Raw genomic sequence first — 14,561 nt, 5'->3', positions numbered from 1 at the left:
ATTACAAAATTCTAACTTTTTTTTTTATTTTCTTTTCTATATTTATTTTACAAATATATAATATAAAAGTTATTTAAAAAGAAAAAGAGATAGAAGGGCCAGCAAATGTGGCTGTGTTCGAAAATCTATTTGTCGAATAAAATAGCATTTGATGGACCAATTAGAACAGAGAAATCTTTGCTTCCTATTGGTCAATCAAATGCTGTTGCATTTCGACGAGTAAATTTTCGAATGCTATCCGGGATCCAGGAGGACATTAAATTGGTCGATTTCTTTGAGGAGAAATCTTGAATGGATAGTCGACATTACGTAATAGTGTGAACAATTTATAATAATCTTTCGTACGTAAATCTTGTAAGAGAAGCGTTCATATATTGCCCACTGGATTGCATTGGTTGTGTTTTTCACTTTCGGGTTGACATAACCTCAGACTAACCTATCCTATTGCTACCTGCTTATGGCGAATTGAATATTGGATTGGCGAAATCTGACGTACGATTCGCGGTGCGTATGGATACGTAGTCATTGATACCAAAATAATGTCATATTTTTGCCTTCAAATGTTGTGTATCGTTTTTTTAACTTTGCATAGAATTAGAATTTGTCAGTTAATAGATTGTCAGAGATACATATATATATATGTATATAGCTCACACAAGCTAAGGAACCATAATTATTATTTAATAATTTGGTGAATGCCAAAATATATACAAATAAATACAATAATACATAGAGGGGACATGAATATGTGCAGAAACCTTTTATTATTGTTGTACGATATTCATTTATAATATTACTGTTTTTAGTCTCAACCATGTTACTACCGTACCTAATAAACAACTGGAAATACACCAGAACGCCTGAAGGCAAAGAACCATTTGAAAAAGTGATCGGTCTGAGTAAATATGGATTTGGTAGTAGTTTTTTCATTGGTGCATATGATTGTATATTGGTATCTCAGACACAAACCTTTTGGCAAACATTAAATACCATGTCTTATTGGGTGGTACCTATCACTGCCATGTGTGCCACTTTTGCTTCTGTGGCATATACAGTGACAAAGTTTAGAGGGGGAGAAGACGGCTATGCCAATTATGTTTTAGCTTGTATGTATAATTAGATGCAAATGTTTTTAAAGAGCAGTTATTAAATTTTATTATTTGTTACAGCATTAGCGACAGGTGGAGTTTTCTATCATTGGCAGAAAAAAGGTTTGATGACTTATAGTTTCCTCGTCGCATTAATTGCGTGTGCTATTGTTAAGAAGCACGGTGATTTGATTGGCCAGAAACCTTTACCGTTAGATGCTAAAATTTATACTCAACATACTACTTTCCCCATTGATTTTACTATTGTCAAGGATCCAAGAGGTCGCAGGCCTTGGGAGTAATAATCTTTTATATACAAAAGAATTAGTGCTTCTTATGCATAAAATTAAATGAAGATATGTTAAACTATATAAATGATGATATAAGGAGGTACAAAAGATGTATCTTTCATTTTCATCCTGTATTTATTCGGGTTCTAGTACAGTAAATAAAAAGGATTGTAAAAAGATATATCCGAACATTATACATAGAGAAATCATGTCAATGTTTCACCTTTTGTGACCTGTTAAATAAATATACAACTATTAACATAGTAACATAAAAAATACTTTGCATTTAAAAGTAAAACAGATTATTCTTTATGTTCAAGTTAAATACGAAAAAATCACATACGCATGCCTCTAGATATTCAATTCTTCGTTCAAGAGTCGTCAGCTTTTCGTTGAGGACTGCTATTCTGGATCTACAAGACATATCTTAAAAAAAAAAGAAAAAGAAAGAAAGATTAAATATGTAATATAAGAGTATTAAAAATAATATACCTCTAAATATTACACACACACACACACACACACACATATATATATGTACATATATATATATATATATGTGTGTGTGTGTGTGTGTGTGTGTATGTTGCTAATGAGAATAGAAATAAAATATAATAAATTACCGAAAGAATTGAGAAAATCCGTAATTTTTTTTATGCTGCCAGTGATAACCTCTATATATTCGCGATTAGCCCAGTCCTGTTGAATTTGTTTTTGTATCGCCTCCCGGTGTATGGCTGCCATTCTCACCGCGTATCGTTACTATGATACGCGCTTTTTCTTTTAATAAATTGTTGCTCTAACCACGTAAAGAGAAGAATATATTTTCACAATTTTATCGCATTGTTTAGAATGTGTCAAAACCTATTGATTGACAGATGACATATGCATACATGTGTATTAATCTCGAACACTGAATTGACTTTAGTGATCTTGTTCGGCAAAAGCGAAAGTCCCGAATTCAGGATTACCACTATCGAAAAATAATTTCCTATGTAACTTGATAAAAACTGTCAGTATATTGGCAGTAATGAAAGGGGAGAAATATTATGCACACACGTATATTTTTATTCATACATAAAAAAGAAATCGTATTGTACACAAATTTCTCATATCTTTCGAGAAGAAGTGGTTTTCTCATTTTTACACCAATTTGCATATCCATCTATGAGAGAGGCGCGAAAGAGTGTCTTTCGGAACGCGTGAGTCTTCCCGTAGTATTTGTTTATATGTATATCTATTATGTATTGATTCACAGTCACTTGACATTGCGACGCACATATGCAAGCGCTCGGTATTTTGGATTCTTTGGAAATGTAAATAGTGCATGACAACTATGCGGACGCACGTGGCTAGTCCTTTAGATTCTTGGTGCTTATTGATCCGTTGACCGCGAGACGTAGCTTTCATTCTAAGATGTGGATATTCCGACTATAAGACGCTATTCTACCAGGTTAGATGATCTCTTTTCCCGCTCTCTTTAACTTTCATTCGTTTTCGCTTTGATTTCTTCTTTCGACGTTTGAAAATGATATAAATGCAGAAATAATATTTTAAATTTAGCATTCGGTATGTACGGTAACATAATTTTCGAGCGAAGAATAAGTTGTTCTTGTAAACACCGATTATTGAGATCCAAGGATCCGAATATATCATGGCCTTAGCAGCACATTTACTTCGCTTCAACATCGATCTCATGTTAGGAATCTTTATTCAATGTTTAGATATATTTGAATATCGAAAAAATTTGGCTTATAGGCTATCTAGTATGAAATAGATTTAAATACAATATTTGTGATTTATTTTACGTTTTATATATACATATATAGTAAATAGCTATAGATAAGTTGACTGATGTTTTTTTGTATATACATATAACAACACCAACTGACATAATATAACAAATTTTTCGATCAACATATGACTTTTTCATTTTCACTATGTTAGATTTATTATTATTATCTAATAATATAGGAAAAAGAGATGTCTCACACTTATATTAATTTAAATATATGTATATGATAAGTATATCTATCATTAATGACAATTCGCAGTGTGTTCTTCAATTTTCTACATGAATTCACGTGCATTGTAAAAGCTCTTTAATGTATTTATCATAAAAGCGCGCCAGAATTAATTTACGCGCCATCTGGCAGTGTAATTCAGTAAAAAATTCGAGGAAGGAGGATCTCTACCAGATCGGATGCTGCGATCTCTGTATGTACGCACAATATGTCATTTTTTATTGGCAGATATTAAATTTTATCTAATCTCGCACGACTGAGTAGTTGAACGCTTTTTAGATTTGATTCGACGATTCTCGCGATAGTCGATCATGCCTGAGAATGTCGCCGATTCATGGCGCAATAATCGTTGCGTAGAATGTAGATCTGCCATGTTTTTTTTTTTTTTTTTTTTTTTTACTTGGATGTACCGGGTGTTTTATAATTCTCAATCTGAATTTTGATGCCAGATTTCAAGTATTAAAACGCGCTTTGATTTTCAATGTTTGTAATGTATAATCTATTTTAATATTTCTAAGATACTTGTTTTTCGCAGGCGATGGACTCTCCTTTTTTTTATTTTAATTCTCTTATACATAATCGAATATAATTTTTGTTTATTTTAATATTTTTATTTATATAATTGAATATAATTAATTTATGAAATAAATGAATGTATGCTTCTCTCTGCTTATAATATAATTTATTTAATTTGCAGTATTTTTATGAAATATTAAAAGAATGATTTTGTGATTTGAAAAGAAAAAGGATGTTAAATTTATTTAAAGCTTGATCAATTTAAGCTTAAGTAAAGTATTTGTGCATATTTCCTTCATTTATAAATAACTATTTTATTTGAGTTAAAAAGTATTGATTAATTTATAAAAAAAGTTTGAGTATTTATATTTGTAACATGGAATCACGATTGTTATTGTAAATATGTTTTTCGAAAGAAGCTCTTCTAGAATTAAGATTTTCTTTATATCCTTTTTATTTGGTTAAAAAATTGCTTCTATATTTTATCATATCAGCTGATAAACATCCACGCAATTAATTCTATAAATAAAACAAATTTAAACTTTTTTATATTTGGACGTTTATTGACATGAGTTAATCTAGAATTGACATCTGTTTTTATAAATTTTTTATCAAAAGAAGCATTATTTGTTGTTACACATACAAAATAATGCTAGGCTCTTTTAACAGTTCGTTTGATTTAACTAGTTTAATTATATTAATTAATAATTATTTAGCGATATAAACGTATACAATTGATCTTTGCAGTGCATACTCTTCATGCCAATCGTGTTATGACTTCTGGAAGATGCAGTCTCTTATCAACAGTCCGGTACGTGTCCGAGATATCTAAGAAACGGTGCAGTACAGTACAATACGGTTGCCGTACGGGTTTTCATCTGATTGAAAGTACCCTTCTTCCTATCGTCGGACAACATATTAACAGGTCGAAATCACACGATCATATATTCGATTATTATAATTATTGTATATATAATTGTATATTATAATTATTATACATGTATATTTAATATAGAAAGAAATCTCTCTCAAAGATTAAATATAAATGAATTTTAATATTAATAATTTAAAAGGATATCTCACGAGATTTACATTAAATTTAATTTAATTTAAAAAAAAATATACGCTTGATAAATTTGAGCAAAGAATAACAATTAGTAACATTTAATAAACATTAAGAAACAAAGAATAACATTTAATAAATATTAAGAAACAATTAAGAGGCGAATGAAAATGCGTAAATAACCAAATAATAAACTAATTTTAAATTAAATGAAATTATATTAAAAGTTTTATTGTTTGGCTCATCTTTAATAGTTATAAATTGTAGAATGTAGAATGCAAACATCGTGTGTTCTGTCCGGTTAGGTTACCTATTTCTTTAATGTTTATATTTTTTATCTCAGACTCTTTCATTTTTAATTTTATTGTTTGAGTAAAGAATCTTCCTCAATATGGATTTAAATATACGCGATTTAATTTAATTTTCCGCAACTGTTAAATATTGTTTAATACTTTAAAGCTTTTAATACTTTAATTAGATTAAGATTTATTAAATAATTTTATTAAATGAATTATTTCGAGTTAGATAAAAAATAAAGCTATTTTTTAAGACTCAATTTGTTTAGAGCTTGTAATTTTAATATTGTCTTTAATGAAAAGATCGAGTTGAGATGTATTATTTATTTATTTTTTTTATTATTCTAAAGTCTAAAGTTTATGTTAACAAATACGTTTGAAACAGATCAAATCGCAATTCATCGCTTTTCCTGTTATCATCCGTCAGAATGGCATCAACATCCAAGAGCAGCGCTAAAAGCACCAGCCATTCTAGCGCAAAGAAGCTGAATCGTTTGAGCTTGGAAAAATCGCCGTATCTACTACAACACGCGACTAATCCCGTGGAATGGTATCCTTGGGGCGATGAAGCTCTAGAAAAAGCAAAAAGGGAGGATAAGATGATTTTCCTATCAGTCGGTTATTCTACGTGTCACTGGTGCCATGTGATGGAAAAGGAATCATTTGAAAATGAAGATATCGCGCGAATCATGAACCAGAATTTTATTAATATTAAAGTGGATAGAGAAGAAAGGCCTGATATCGACAGAATATATATGACGTTTATTCAGGCACGTATTATCGGAATAATTGTTGATTTTTGCCTTTTGTTTGCAAAATCAGAAAATAGCAACATTTATTTATCTTATTTATATAACTGGTATATAGTGTTGATAAAAAAATTTGACATTTATTGAGCATAAAAATATTGAATTTATTAAGTATATTACATATAATTATGTGTGAAATGTACTAAATATACTGATAGAAATGTGTATCTGTACATGATAGGCGAAGTCAGGCCATGGTGGTTGGCCAATGAGTGTTTTTCTTTCGCCGAATTTAACGCCGGTAACGGGCGGAACGTATTTCCCGCCAGATGATAAATATGGCCTTATAGGATTTAAATCGCTCTTACTAGGAGTTGCAAAGGAGGTACGCAAAGTATACTTATATATCAAATATTATGTTAGCATATGCCGAAAGAATTCACATTTATAATTTGCCATGTATAAATTAAATCTTATTCTTGTCTCGAAATTAGGCTTGTAAATGATTCCTTTATTATAGTGGACGCAGCAAAAGAGCAACATGATCAAATCCGCTGCTAACATAGTAGAACGCCTAAAGGATATTGTCGAGTGCAGGCAAGGCTTAAAGGTGAGCGAGATTTAAGAATTTCTACGTTCTACTTTTATTCGATTCTGATTTATTCAATTTTTGTGATTTTGCAGAAGGACGATGGATTTCCCTCGGCCGATTGCGCTTTGCTGTGCGTTCATCTTTTGGCGGATGGATACGAGCCGAAATTCGGCGGGTTTGGCAATAGATCCAGGCTAAACGCGCCGAAATTTCCCGAACCTGTCAATTTTAATTTTCTTTTCAGTACATATGCGCTAAGTACCTCGTCCGAGTTGCGTAAGCAGTGTTTAGAAATGTCTCTGCATACTCTGACAAAGATGGCTTACGGTGGAATTCACGATCACGTAGGACAAGTAAGACGGTTTTTCTCTTCTCTATTATTACGCGCAAATGAAGTTATTTCAATTATTTGTCGTATTCAGGGATTCTCTAGATATTCTGTGGACGGTGAATGGCACGTTCCTCACTTCGAGAAAATGCTCTACGATCAAGCCCAAATAATACAAGCCTACGCTGACGCTTACGTCGTCACGAAAGATCCATTCTATTCCGACATTGTAGACGATATTGCGACATATGTCTCACGTGATCTGCGACACAAGGTATTACTCATATTGCTTTTTCGTCTAATTTTCAGAGATGTGATAGCAACAAAGATTTACGAGAATATAAATATATCGTATTATATATCATTTATATCGTATATTCTTTTCAGGAAGGTGGTTTCTACAGTGCAGAGGACGCTGATTCATTTCCAAAGCCACAGGCCTCAGCCAAACGGGAAGGCGCATTTTATGTTTGGACCTACAAGGAAATTAAGGATCTCTTAAATAAAAAAGTACCTGGTAACGATAACATTCGATTTTCCGATCTTGTCTGTTATCATTTCAATGTAAAGGAGGACGGGAATGTGCGAAAGGCTCAAGTACGTTAGACTCGAAGACGTAAAATAAGAGATATTTATAAAATAAAGTTTGCAAATATTTGTTTGACGGTGTAGGATCCTCATGGTGAACTCACCGGCAAAAATGTATTTATTATGTATGATGGCATAGAACAAACCGCGGAACATTTTGGCATTGGTGTAGAGAATACTAAAAACTATATTAAAGAGGCTTGTCAGATCTTGTTTGAAGAAAGATCGAAGAGACCGCGACCTCATTTGGACGACAAGATTGTCACGGCATGGAATGGTAATGAATCGTGATCCATCATTGTCGATGCTAAATGACATTCGTCACATCTGTGTATTTCGCGACGTATATTTTCGAACAAAGTCTAACAGTCTATTTGCAGGTCTTATGATAAGTGGCTTTGCGCGTGCTGGAACAGCTGTTAGAAATGACAAATACGTGGAATTAGCGACGGACGCTGCCAAATTCGTGGAGCAATATTTGTTTGATAAAAATAAAGGCGTGCTACTTCGCAGTTGTTATCGCGGGGAGGATGACAGAATTATGCAAACGTGAGTGCAGACGTCTTATTTCAGTGTCAATGTCACACATTGCGAGATCTATGATGTATATGATTTATAGGAGCGTTCCGATACACGGTTTCCACGACGATTATGCATTTGTCGTGAAGGGATTACTCGATTTGTATGAGGCCAATTTCGACGCGCATTGGCTCGAGTTTGCGGAAGAACTGCAAGATATTCAGGACCGATTGTTTTGGGATTCGCGGGACGGTGGTTACTTTTCCACAGTAGAAAATTCTCAGATGATTCTACGGATGAAAGACGGTATGTTTTTGTGGTAATTTTAGTTTGGCCATTAAACAGGAAGGTATTCTTTAATGCGCAGTTATGTCGAGTAAACGAAATCGAGCGTAAAGCCGCATTCCGCTATAAAGCTCATCCTATTCAAATATTTATAACGTTTGCTGAATCTCAGTACAATTTTGTCTTCAACATTGTCTTCACTTTATATCGCGTCTTCAACATGTTCTTAATTTTATATATTTGATGAGGAAAATTAAAGTCAAAATACGAAAGATATAAAAATTAGATTCATAATCTCAAAGTGAGAAATAATATAGATCGAGATTTTATACATTTCCAAATTAGTGAAAAATGAATACGACGTTATTGCAAAAAGCTAATTCTTTTTAGTCAAGAATGGGCTGTCAAAATACTAAAAAGCTATTGAAAATATTTAACGTTTAATGAATTTGATTACAGATCACGATGGCGCAGAACCATCTAGTAATTCTATTGCATGCTCTAATTTATTGCGGTTGGCGGCTTACCTGGATCGTAGCGAACTCAGAGATAAAGCTAGGGAGCTTCTATGCGCATTTGGTAAAGGACTCACAGAGATGCCGATTATGTTTCCGCAACTGACGTTGGCGTTGCTCGATTATCACAACGGAACGCAGGTACGTGTCTTTCACTTCTTATTCTGTTGTTGACGATGTGGCTCGAATTAACATTTGCAAGAAAAAAATCTTCTCGCCACGCTTTTTTACAGAGTATGGATTTTTTTCCAGATTTATATTGCGGGGAAACCGAATGCCGAAGATACAATCGAGATGCTGATCATTATCCGCGAGCGTCTGATACCAGGTAGGGTGCTCCTGTTTGCCGATCCCGAACAACAGGACAACGTACTCTTACGTAAAAACGCGGTCGTTAGTAAGTTGAAACCACAGAAGGGTCGGGCAACAGTTTTAGTCTGTCGACGTCATACGTGTTCTGTACCCATTACGAATCCTAGCGAGCTCGCGTCTCACCTGGACGATACTGAATTTTCCAACTTGTGAGCAGTGAAATCGTTCGTTATGGTTTAAATGGTGCGGTATGTCAACGAGGGTGGAAGAGGGAAAGATTTCGCCAAAATATTCGCCGATATATATATTCTGATGCGCAAATGGCGCGCTCGTCTCTCGTAAAAAAGATTTACTGTGTTAAATAATAATGCAACATTAGCCCGCAGAGAGTTTGGTGTAGCGAGAGTTGCCATAGTAGCATTCGTAAGCGCGAGCGGATCGATAATGTCGCAGCCAAATAAAGAGATGTATCCAGTAGGGATATATACGATGTGATATACAACAACGACTCTGCGCGATAATCCGGCGTTCGTATTGTACGTCGCATCGTAACCGTTTATCTTTATTCTGAATAAACTTGCAAAAAGAATGCCAAGCGTCTCTTTTCCTCTCTCTCTCTCTTTCTATCAGTTATCAAAATCTCCGAGGAGCGTGTTTCGCAAAACATCAAATTCCGCAGATTATGTCAGCCACTTGAAACGACAGAACACGCGCGGTTGATTTCTATTTTCGTCTGCGCGCGTGGAATCGATTAAGGTTGACGACGGTGCGTTTGTAATCTCCAAACTTGATCGTTTCCGGGCATAACACTGACTTTAATCGCGTATTCAATATCGATTGATTATTGTCCCGGGGCTAACTTGTCGTTTTCACGTTCGAATATTCACGCAATATCGCGATATACACGCGGTTTGCGCCTTCTCCGTTTCCTCCGATTTCCAAACAAAAATAGACGAAGCGTATAGTAAGTCAATCTCGGTGAACGTTATGATATTTCAGTTTTGATTCCGTCATATCATCAAAAGTTTCGTTAAAAAATAGCAGAAGATCAAAGATTACTATTTTTTTTGTTGCGCGATATATCATTTCAATAACTAGAACACAATTATAAAATTGATATAAAAGTCTTATTTTCTTTCAAAACTCGTAGAAGAAATATATATATATATATATATATATATATACGTCTTCTTGAAAAATCTTGAAATAGTAACTGTAAAAATTCATATAAAAAGATTACGTGTGAAAAGTATGTCTTCTCTCAATAAGTTTTTTAAGGAAAAAATTACTGCCACATTAATTGATGATTATAATATCAATTATTAAGAATAATTTTCGAATATATAACAATATTATCGTAACATAAACATACTTAATTTGGTATAATTAATCGTCATTATTTCTATTTTTAAGAAGCAGTTCTTTTTGTATGATGCATTATTTTTAACAAAGTTTCTTTCAGCGCATCAAGCACGAATCGAGAGATGTTTTCTGAAGATTATCTTTATCTCGAAATATTAAATTTTTGACGCTGTAAAAATGAAATCGTTACGATTTTTTATCGTCTTTATCGAACAAAACTTTCCTTCGACTATACGTCGTCGAACAATCATCTATCAACTACACCCTCAAGTATTATCGATGTTTCCCCTTCCTTTCCCTCTTTTCCATTATTTGGCGCAACCCGAAGGAACAAACTTCTCTTTCGCTGAACTTGCTTTCCGCTCGATCGCTTTTCGCACCCCTGTGTCCCTGGAGAAATTGCCGTGGTCCGATCACACGATGTGTGTTGTGTAACTCTCATCAATTAGCTCGAGAAGTTTCGATAAGTGAGATAACACCCCCTCGGCGAAGGGACGCGGAAAAAAAGCACAAGTGTCACTTAGTCGACACCGAAAGTGAAAGCGAGGATCTCAAGGACTTTGCCAGATCCTCTTCAGTCTCACCGTTCCATCCCCCTCTCTCTCTCTCTCTCTCTCTTTCTCTATCTATCTATCTCTCTTTCTCTTTTTTTTCTCTCTCCGTCTTGTTCGTCCCGAGTACTAGTCGTGAAGGAGCTCGACCGACAGGGAGGAGCAAGAGGAAGCGAAGGAGAAGAAGATGGTGCGCGTGGCCGGGAAGCGAGGGAGAGGTGGGAAAGAGTAGATCTCCGGATTTTCTCCGGGGGAGAGCATGTTGGAGGTCGCGAGACGCGCGGATGAGGCGAGGGACACGCACACACCGGGGTCGCGCATGCGTCCGCCACCGTCGGCGTCGAGGATGTTCGACGTTTTTTTCAGTCACCGGTCGACGCTGCGTCGGGCACCGTCGTCGTCGTTGAATACGACCGCGATCGCGCGGCGTTCAGCTGCTACCACCACCGTGCCGTGCAACGTCCGCGATCATCGCTCACTCGCGGACGACAGTCCGCGTTCAGTGTCCGCGTGTCCACGCGACCGACGTCGCGGTTGATAGAATCCGCACCTGGGGAGAAAAAAATTACGGACTCAGCTGGAAACAAAAGAGGTGGTGGTGGCGGTGGTGGTGGTGGTGGTGCAGTGGGTCAGTTCTCGGCCACGCGCTTCACGCGTGTCCTCTCCTGGATTTGATCGCGCTACCGACCTGTCCCTCTCTCGAAAAGAAGAACCTCTCGTAAACAGCGTCGCGTATGACCTCGTGGTGAAATTTGCGCGCGTCCATCCTCCAGGGACACATCGTGATACGGGGGCAAGGTTACTGCGCGCTCGCTACGTCCCCAGGTGAGAAGCGCAGGTGAGAGAAATAGCGGACAGGCGCGTCGAGAGATTGCACATCCGCACACCCGCACTTAGGTCTTCCCGATGTAAGATGCATTCGGCGGGCAATCGCTCGCTGTCTCGATCGCGACAGTGTGGTCCAACGTGTGGAGATTGTCAGAGTTAAGAAGACAGCAACTCGGAGGAGAGAATCGCGTGCAGAGGAGCAGCGAGAAGGAATGACGCTGTCAAAATCGACTGATTATTCGCGCCACTAGTCGAGAACGTGCAGAAATTATCGGACACGAAACAAGATCGGGCGATGAGAATCTCTCCCTGCGAAGAGTCTCCGAATCGTCGCCTCACGCAGCTCCAGGCGCCGAGGAGGCCGCAACGTCGTTGAAGACTTCCGGAGTCGCTGGAGAAACGTCGCGCTCGAGAGACACAGGGATTCCGAGGATGTCGCTGCACTATCCTCAGGGATACCGGTACCGATCCGCGTCAAAGACAGGCGGCGGGATCGGGACCGGAGGGGAACAGGGCTCCGATAGCGACGTGGCGGAGCTCAGCGACCTCGAGGACGACGAGGACGAGGATGAGGCTGAGGCTCGCGAATCCGCTGAAAGACGAGTAGTCGAGCAAGATGAGGATGACGAAAACGATGATGACGAGAACGACGATGACGACGACGACGACGACGAGGATAACGAGGACGAAGAGGAGGAGGAGGGCGAGGATCTACCCTATCCAGGTTTCGTTCCAATTGTTCTCAGATATCTCGACCAGACCACACGACCGCGCAACTGGTGTCTCGCGCTTATCACTAATCCATATCCTTTGATACTCTTCGATTAGATATGGTAGATGTTTTTATAGGATTTGACCTGCATGCATGATTTTGTACATACACACATACATATATATATATATATGTAAAGATAGAAACAATACATATATATATATATGTATGTATTGTTTCAATCAACATATAAAAATACATCTAACAAATATTTCAGGAAACTTGCAAGATTTTTGACGTTTTTTACTAGATTTTAAAAACATTTAAAAAAAGTTCAAATTAGACCATGTCTCGAATTTCTATAGGATATTTGAAAAATTAGAATGTGTTTTCACGAGATTAAAAATAATGCCTGTGAGAATAGGCGAGGGAATATGATTAAACATCTTCACGTTTTTTAACAATTAAAAAATTTTTTAGTTAACAGTTTTTTAAATACATTTATATACATTTTGTTCTATAGTATTTCATAGACTGAAGAAATATTTTCCTCTAAAACAGAATTAGAATCGATTACATTAGATATCGAGTTCCTAGCTTTTGTGGAAAATATCGATTATATCTTTGTGTATATTTTACAAGCACAGGTTCGCACTTTTCATGGTCGTGGTAAGCTGGTGCGAACTGTTCCAGTCGATCTTCATTAGGAATTTATTTCATCTCTCTGGCTACACAAGGTTGCGCGTGCGTCAGCATTCGCCGTAGTAGCTATCGAGTTTTGTTGATTTTCCTAAGTTGCTATGTAATGTGCAGTAGATTATCAGATAAGATTAGATAAAGTACGATATCGATACATGCGTTTAACCAGATTGTCAATAGCATTGGAGCTTGCTCTAGGATATATTCGCACAGAATATAGTTACAACGAATTTAATTCGATACCAATGAATCAATCATGTTATAACGCGTGCTAATGGGTTGACAGTTATCATCAATACCGTATATACTAATATTTTACGTTATCGATTTTTATATTGAAGACAAGGGGGGGACCTATCTTTACATATATATAGATAAAAAAATCATATATAAAATTATGAAAATATGAAAAATAGAGTAGACGTGTTTCTTTTTTGAAGTTTGATAAAAACATCTACTAGATTTGATGTATTATAATGATCGATTGATCCTAAAATTTAAATAGAAAGGGTTTCATTCTGAAAATGTGAGAAAGTAACGTGCAAGTAAGAAAATACATTTACGTAAAAATCAAAGTAGAAAAGTTCTTTTTTTTGAAAGAAATTTTGACGACAGAATCACGATTTACACTTCAAACTATCTAATAATCGACTCGAAAGATTCGACTAGCGATCGATATTTTTCGAAGCGCGAATAATCGCCCTTTTTTTTACCACCCTCCGACATATGTAAGCTCTTGGAGAGTATATTTAATCGCTCTGTTTTCCTTCCTTGCGACGTCTCGTTTAAAAGAATTTACGGGAGCAATTGGCGCTCTGCGAACGCGTTGCGCTTCCGCCCCATTTGTTCAACGCAACATCACTCTATCTCGCAGCGTATTTATCACCGCGAATAACCTCGATAGCGAGCCCGGTGGAGGGAGAGACCGGTCTGAAGACTCCTTAAATAGGTCATTGATTGACCTATCCCCAGGCGAATCCTACACGGCGCGCATAGCCGCTTTTCACAGTGGCACAGTTCTCTCTCTCTCTCTCTCTCTCTCTCTCTTCTCTCTCTTTCTCTCCTCTCTCAACGCGGCTGCGGCGACGGTCCTCCTTTTTCTCCTCCGCACCACGGTGTGGTGGCTCTTCCCATTCCCCTACTCATTTTCCTCACCCTCTCTCGCCCTTCCCCTACGGTTCCCGGCGCGCCTACACCCGTTTGTGCAAGAAATTACTGGGGGTGTGCGGCGGGACGCGCACCGC

At 36.8% G+C, this 14,561-nt stretch overlaps 4 protein-coding genes across 16 annotated transcripts in view; 3 read left to right on the top strand and 1 right to left on the bottom strand.

Moving 5' to 3' along the window:
• The first annotated feature begins 228 nt into the window (after positions 1–228).
• LOC140666259 (uncharacterized) lies at positions 229–1,572 on the top strand. The gene is made up of 3 exons (XM_072893251.1): positions 229–504; positions 807–1,106; positions 1,170–1,572. Exons 2-3 carry the CDS (start codon positions 815–817, stop codon positions 1,388–1,390), a joined length of 513 nt encoding a protein of 170 aa, XP_072749352.1. The 5' UTR covers positions 229–504; positions 807–814; the 3' UTR covers positions 1,391–1,572.
• Hspc300 (haematopoietic stem/progenitor cell protein 300) lies at positions 1,495–2,334 on the bottom strand. Its single transcript, XM_072893252.1, has 3 exons — positions 2,002–2,334; positions 1,722–1,804; positions 1,495–1,611 (listed from the first exon to the last, which is right to left on the bottom strand). The coding sequence occupies exons 1-3, from the start codon at positions 2,120–2,122 to the stop codon at positions 1,585–1,587; spliced, it is 231 nt and encodes a 76-aa protein (XP_072749353.1). The 5' UTR covers positions 2,123–2,334; the 3' UTR covers positions 1,495–1,584.
• Positions 2,335–2,412: 78 nt separating this feature from the next.
• On the top strand, positions 2,413–9,754 carry LOC140666257 (spermatogenesis-associated protein 20). 8 transcript variants are annotated; one of them, XM_072893245.1, is made up of 14 exons: positions 2,413–2,580; positions 3,502–3,595; positions 4,666–4,729; positions 5,705–6,047; positions 6,268–6,411; positions 6,547–6,636; positions 6,711–6,971; positions 7,041–7,220; positions 7,334–7,543; positions 7,619–7,811; positions 7,915–8,083; positions 8,154–8,359; positions 8,798–8,994; positions 9,106–9,754. In XM_072893245.1, the coding sequence occupies exons 1-14, from the start codon at positions 2,428–2,430 to the stop codon at positions 9,376–9,378; spliced, it is 2,577 nt and encodes an 858-aa protein (XP_072749346.1). In that variant the 5' UTR covers positions 2,413–2,427; the 3' UTR covers positions 9,379–9,754. The 8 variants fall into 8 exon arrangements, with proteins under 8 accessions (XP_072749346.1, XP_072749345.1, XP_072749344.1 ...); XM_072893244.1 differs by having other exon boundaries at positions 4,666–4,843; XM_072893243.1 differs by having other exon boundaries at positions 4,666–4,843; positions 5,663–6,047.
• A 743-nt stretch (positions 9,755–10,497) lies between these two features.
• Ca-alpha1t (Ca[2+]-channel protein alpha[[1]] subunit T) overlaps positions 10,498–14,561 on the top strand; it is a 49,247-nt gene continuing 45,183 nt past the window's right edge. For 5 of the 6 annotated variants that reach the window (XM_072893240.1, XM_072893242.1, XM_072893241.1 and 2 more), the window contains exon 1: positions 10,499–12,709. In XM_072893240.1, the coding sequence (XP_072749341.1) occupies positions 12,339–12,709 (371 nt within the window). In that variant the 5' untranslated portion in view covers positions 10,499–12,338. Of the gene's footprint in view, positions 12,710–14,561 lie in introns of all 6 variants that reach the window. The other variant, XM_072893237.1, reaches the window with a different exon arrangement.

The sequence above is a fragment of the Anoplolepis gracilipes genome, chromosome 5, assembly GCF_047496725.1.
Source record: "Anoplolepis gracilipes chromosome 5, ASM4749672v1, whole genome shotgun sequence".
Taxonomy (NCBI): Eukaryota; Metazoa; Arthropoda; class Insecta; order Hymenoptera; family Formicidae; genus Anoplolepis; species Anoplolepis gracilipes.
Note: the sequence above shows the minus strand (reverse complement) of the source record. Positions and strands in the feature narration are given on the sequence as shown.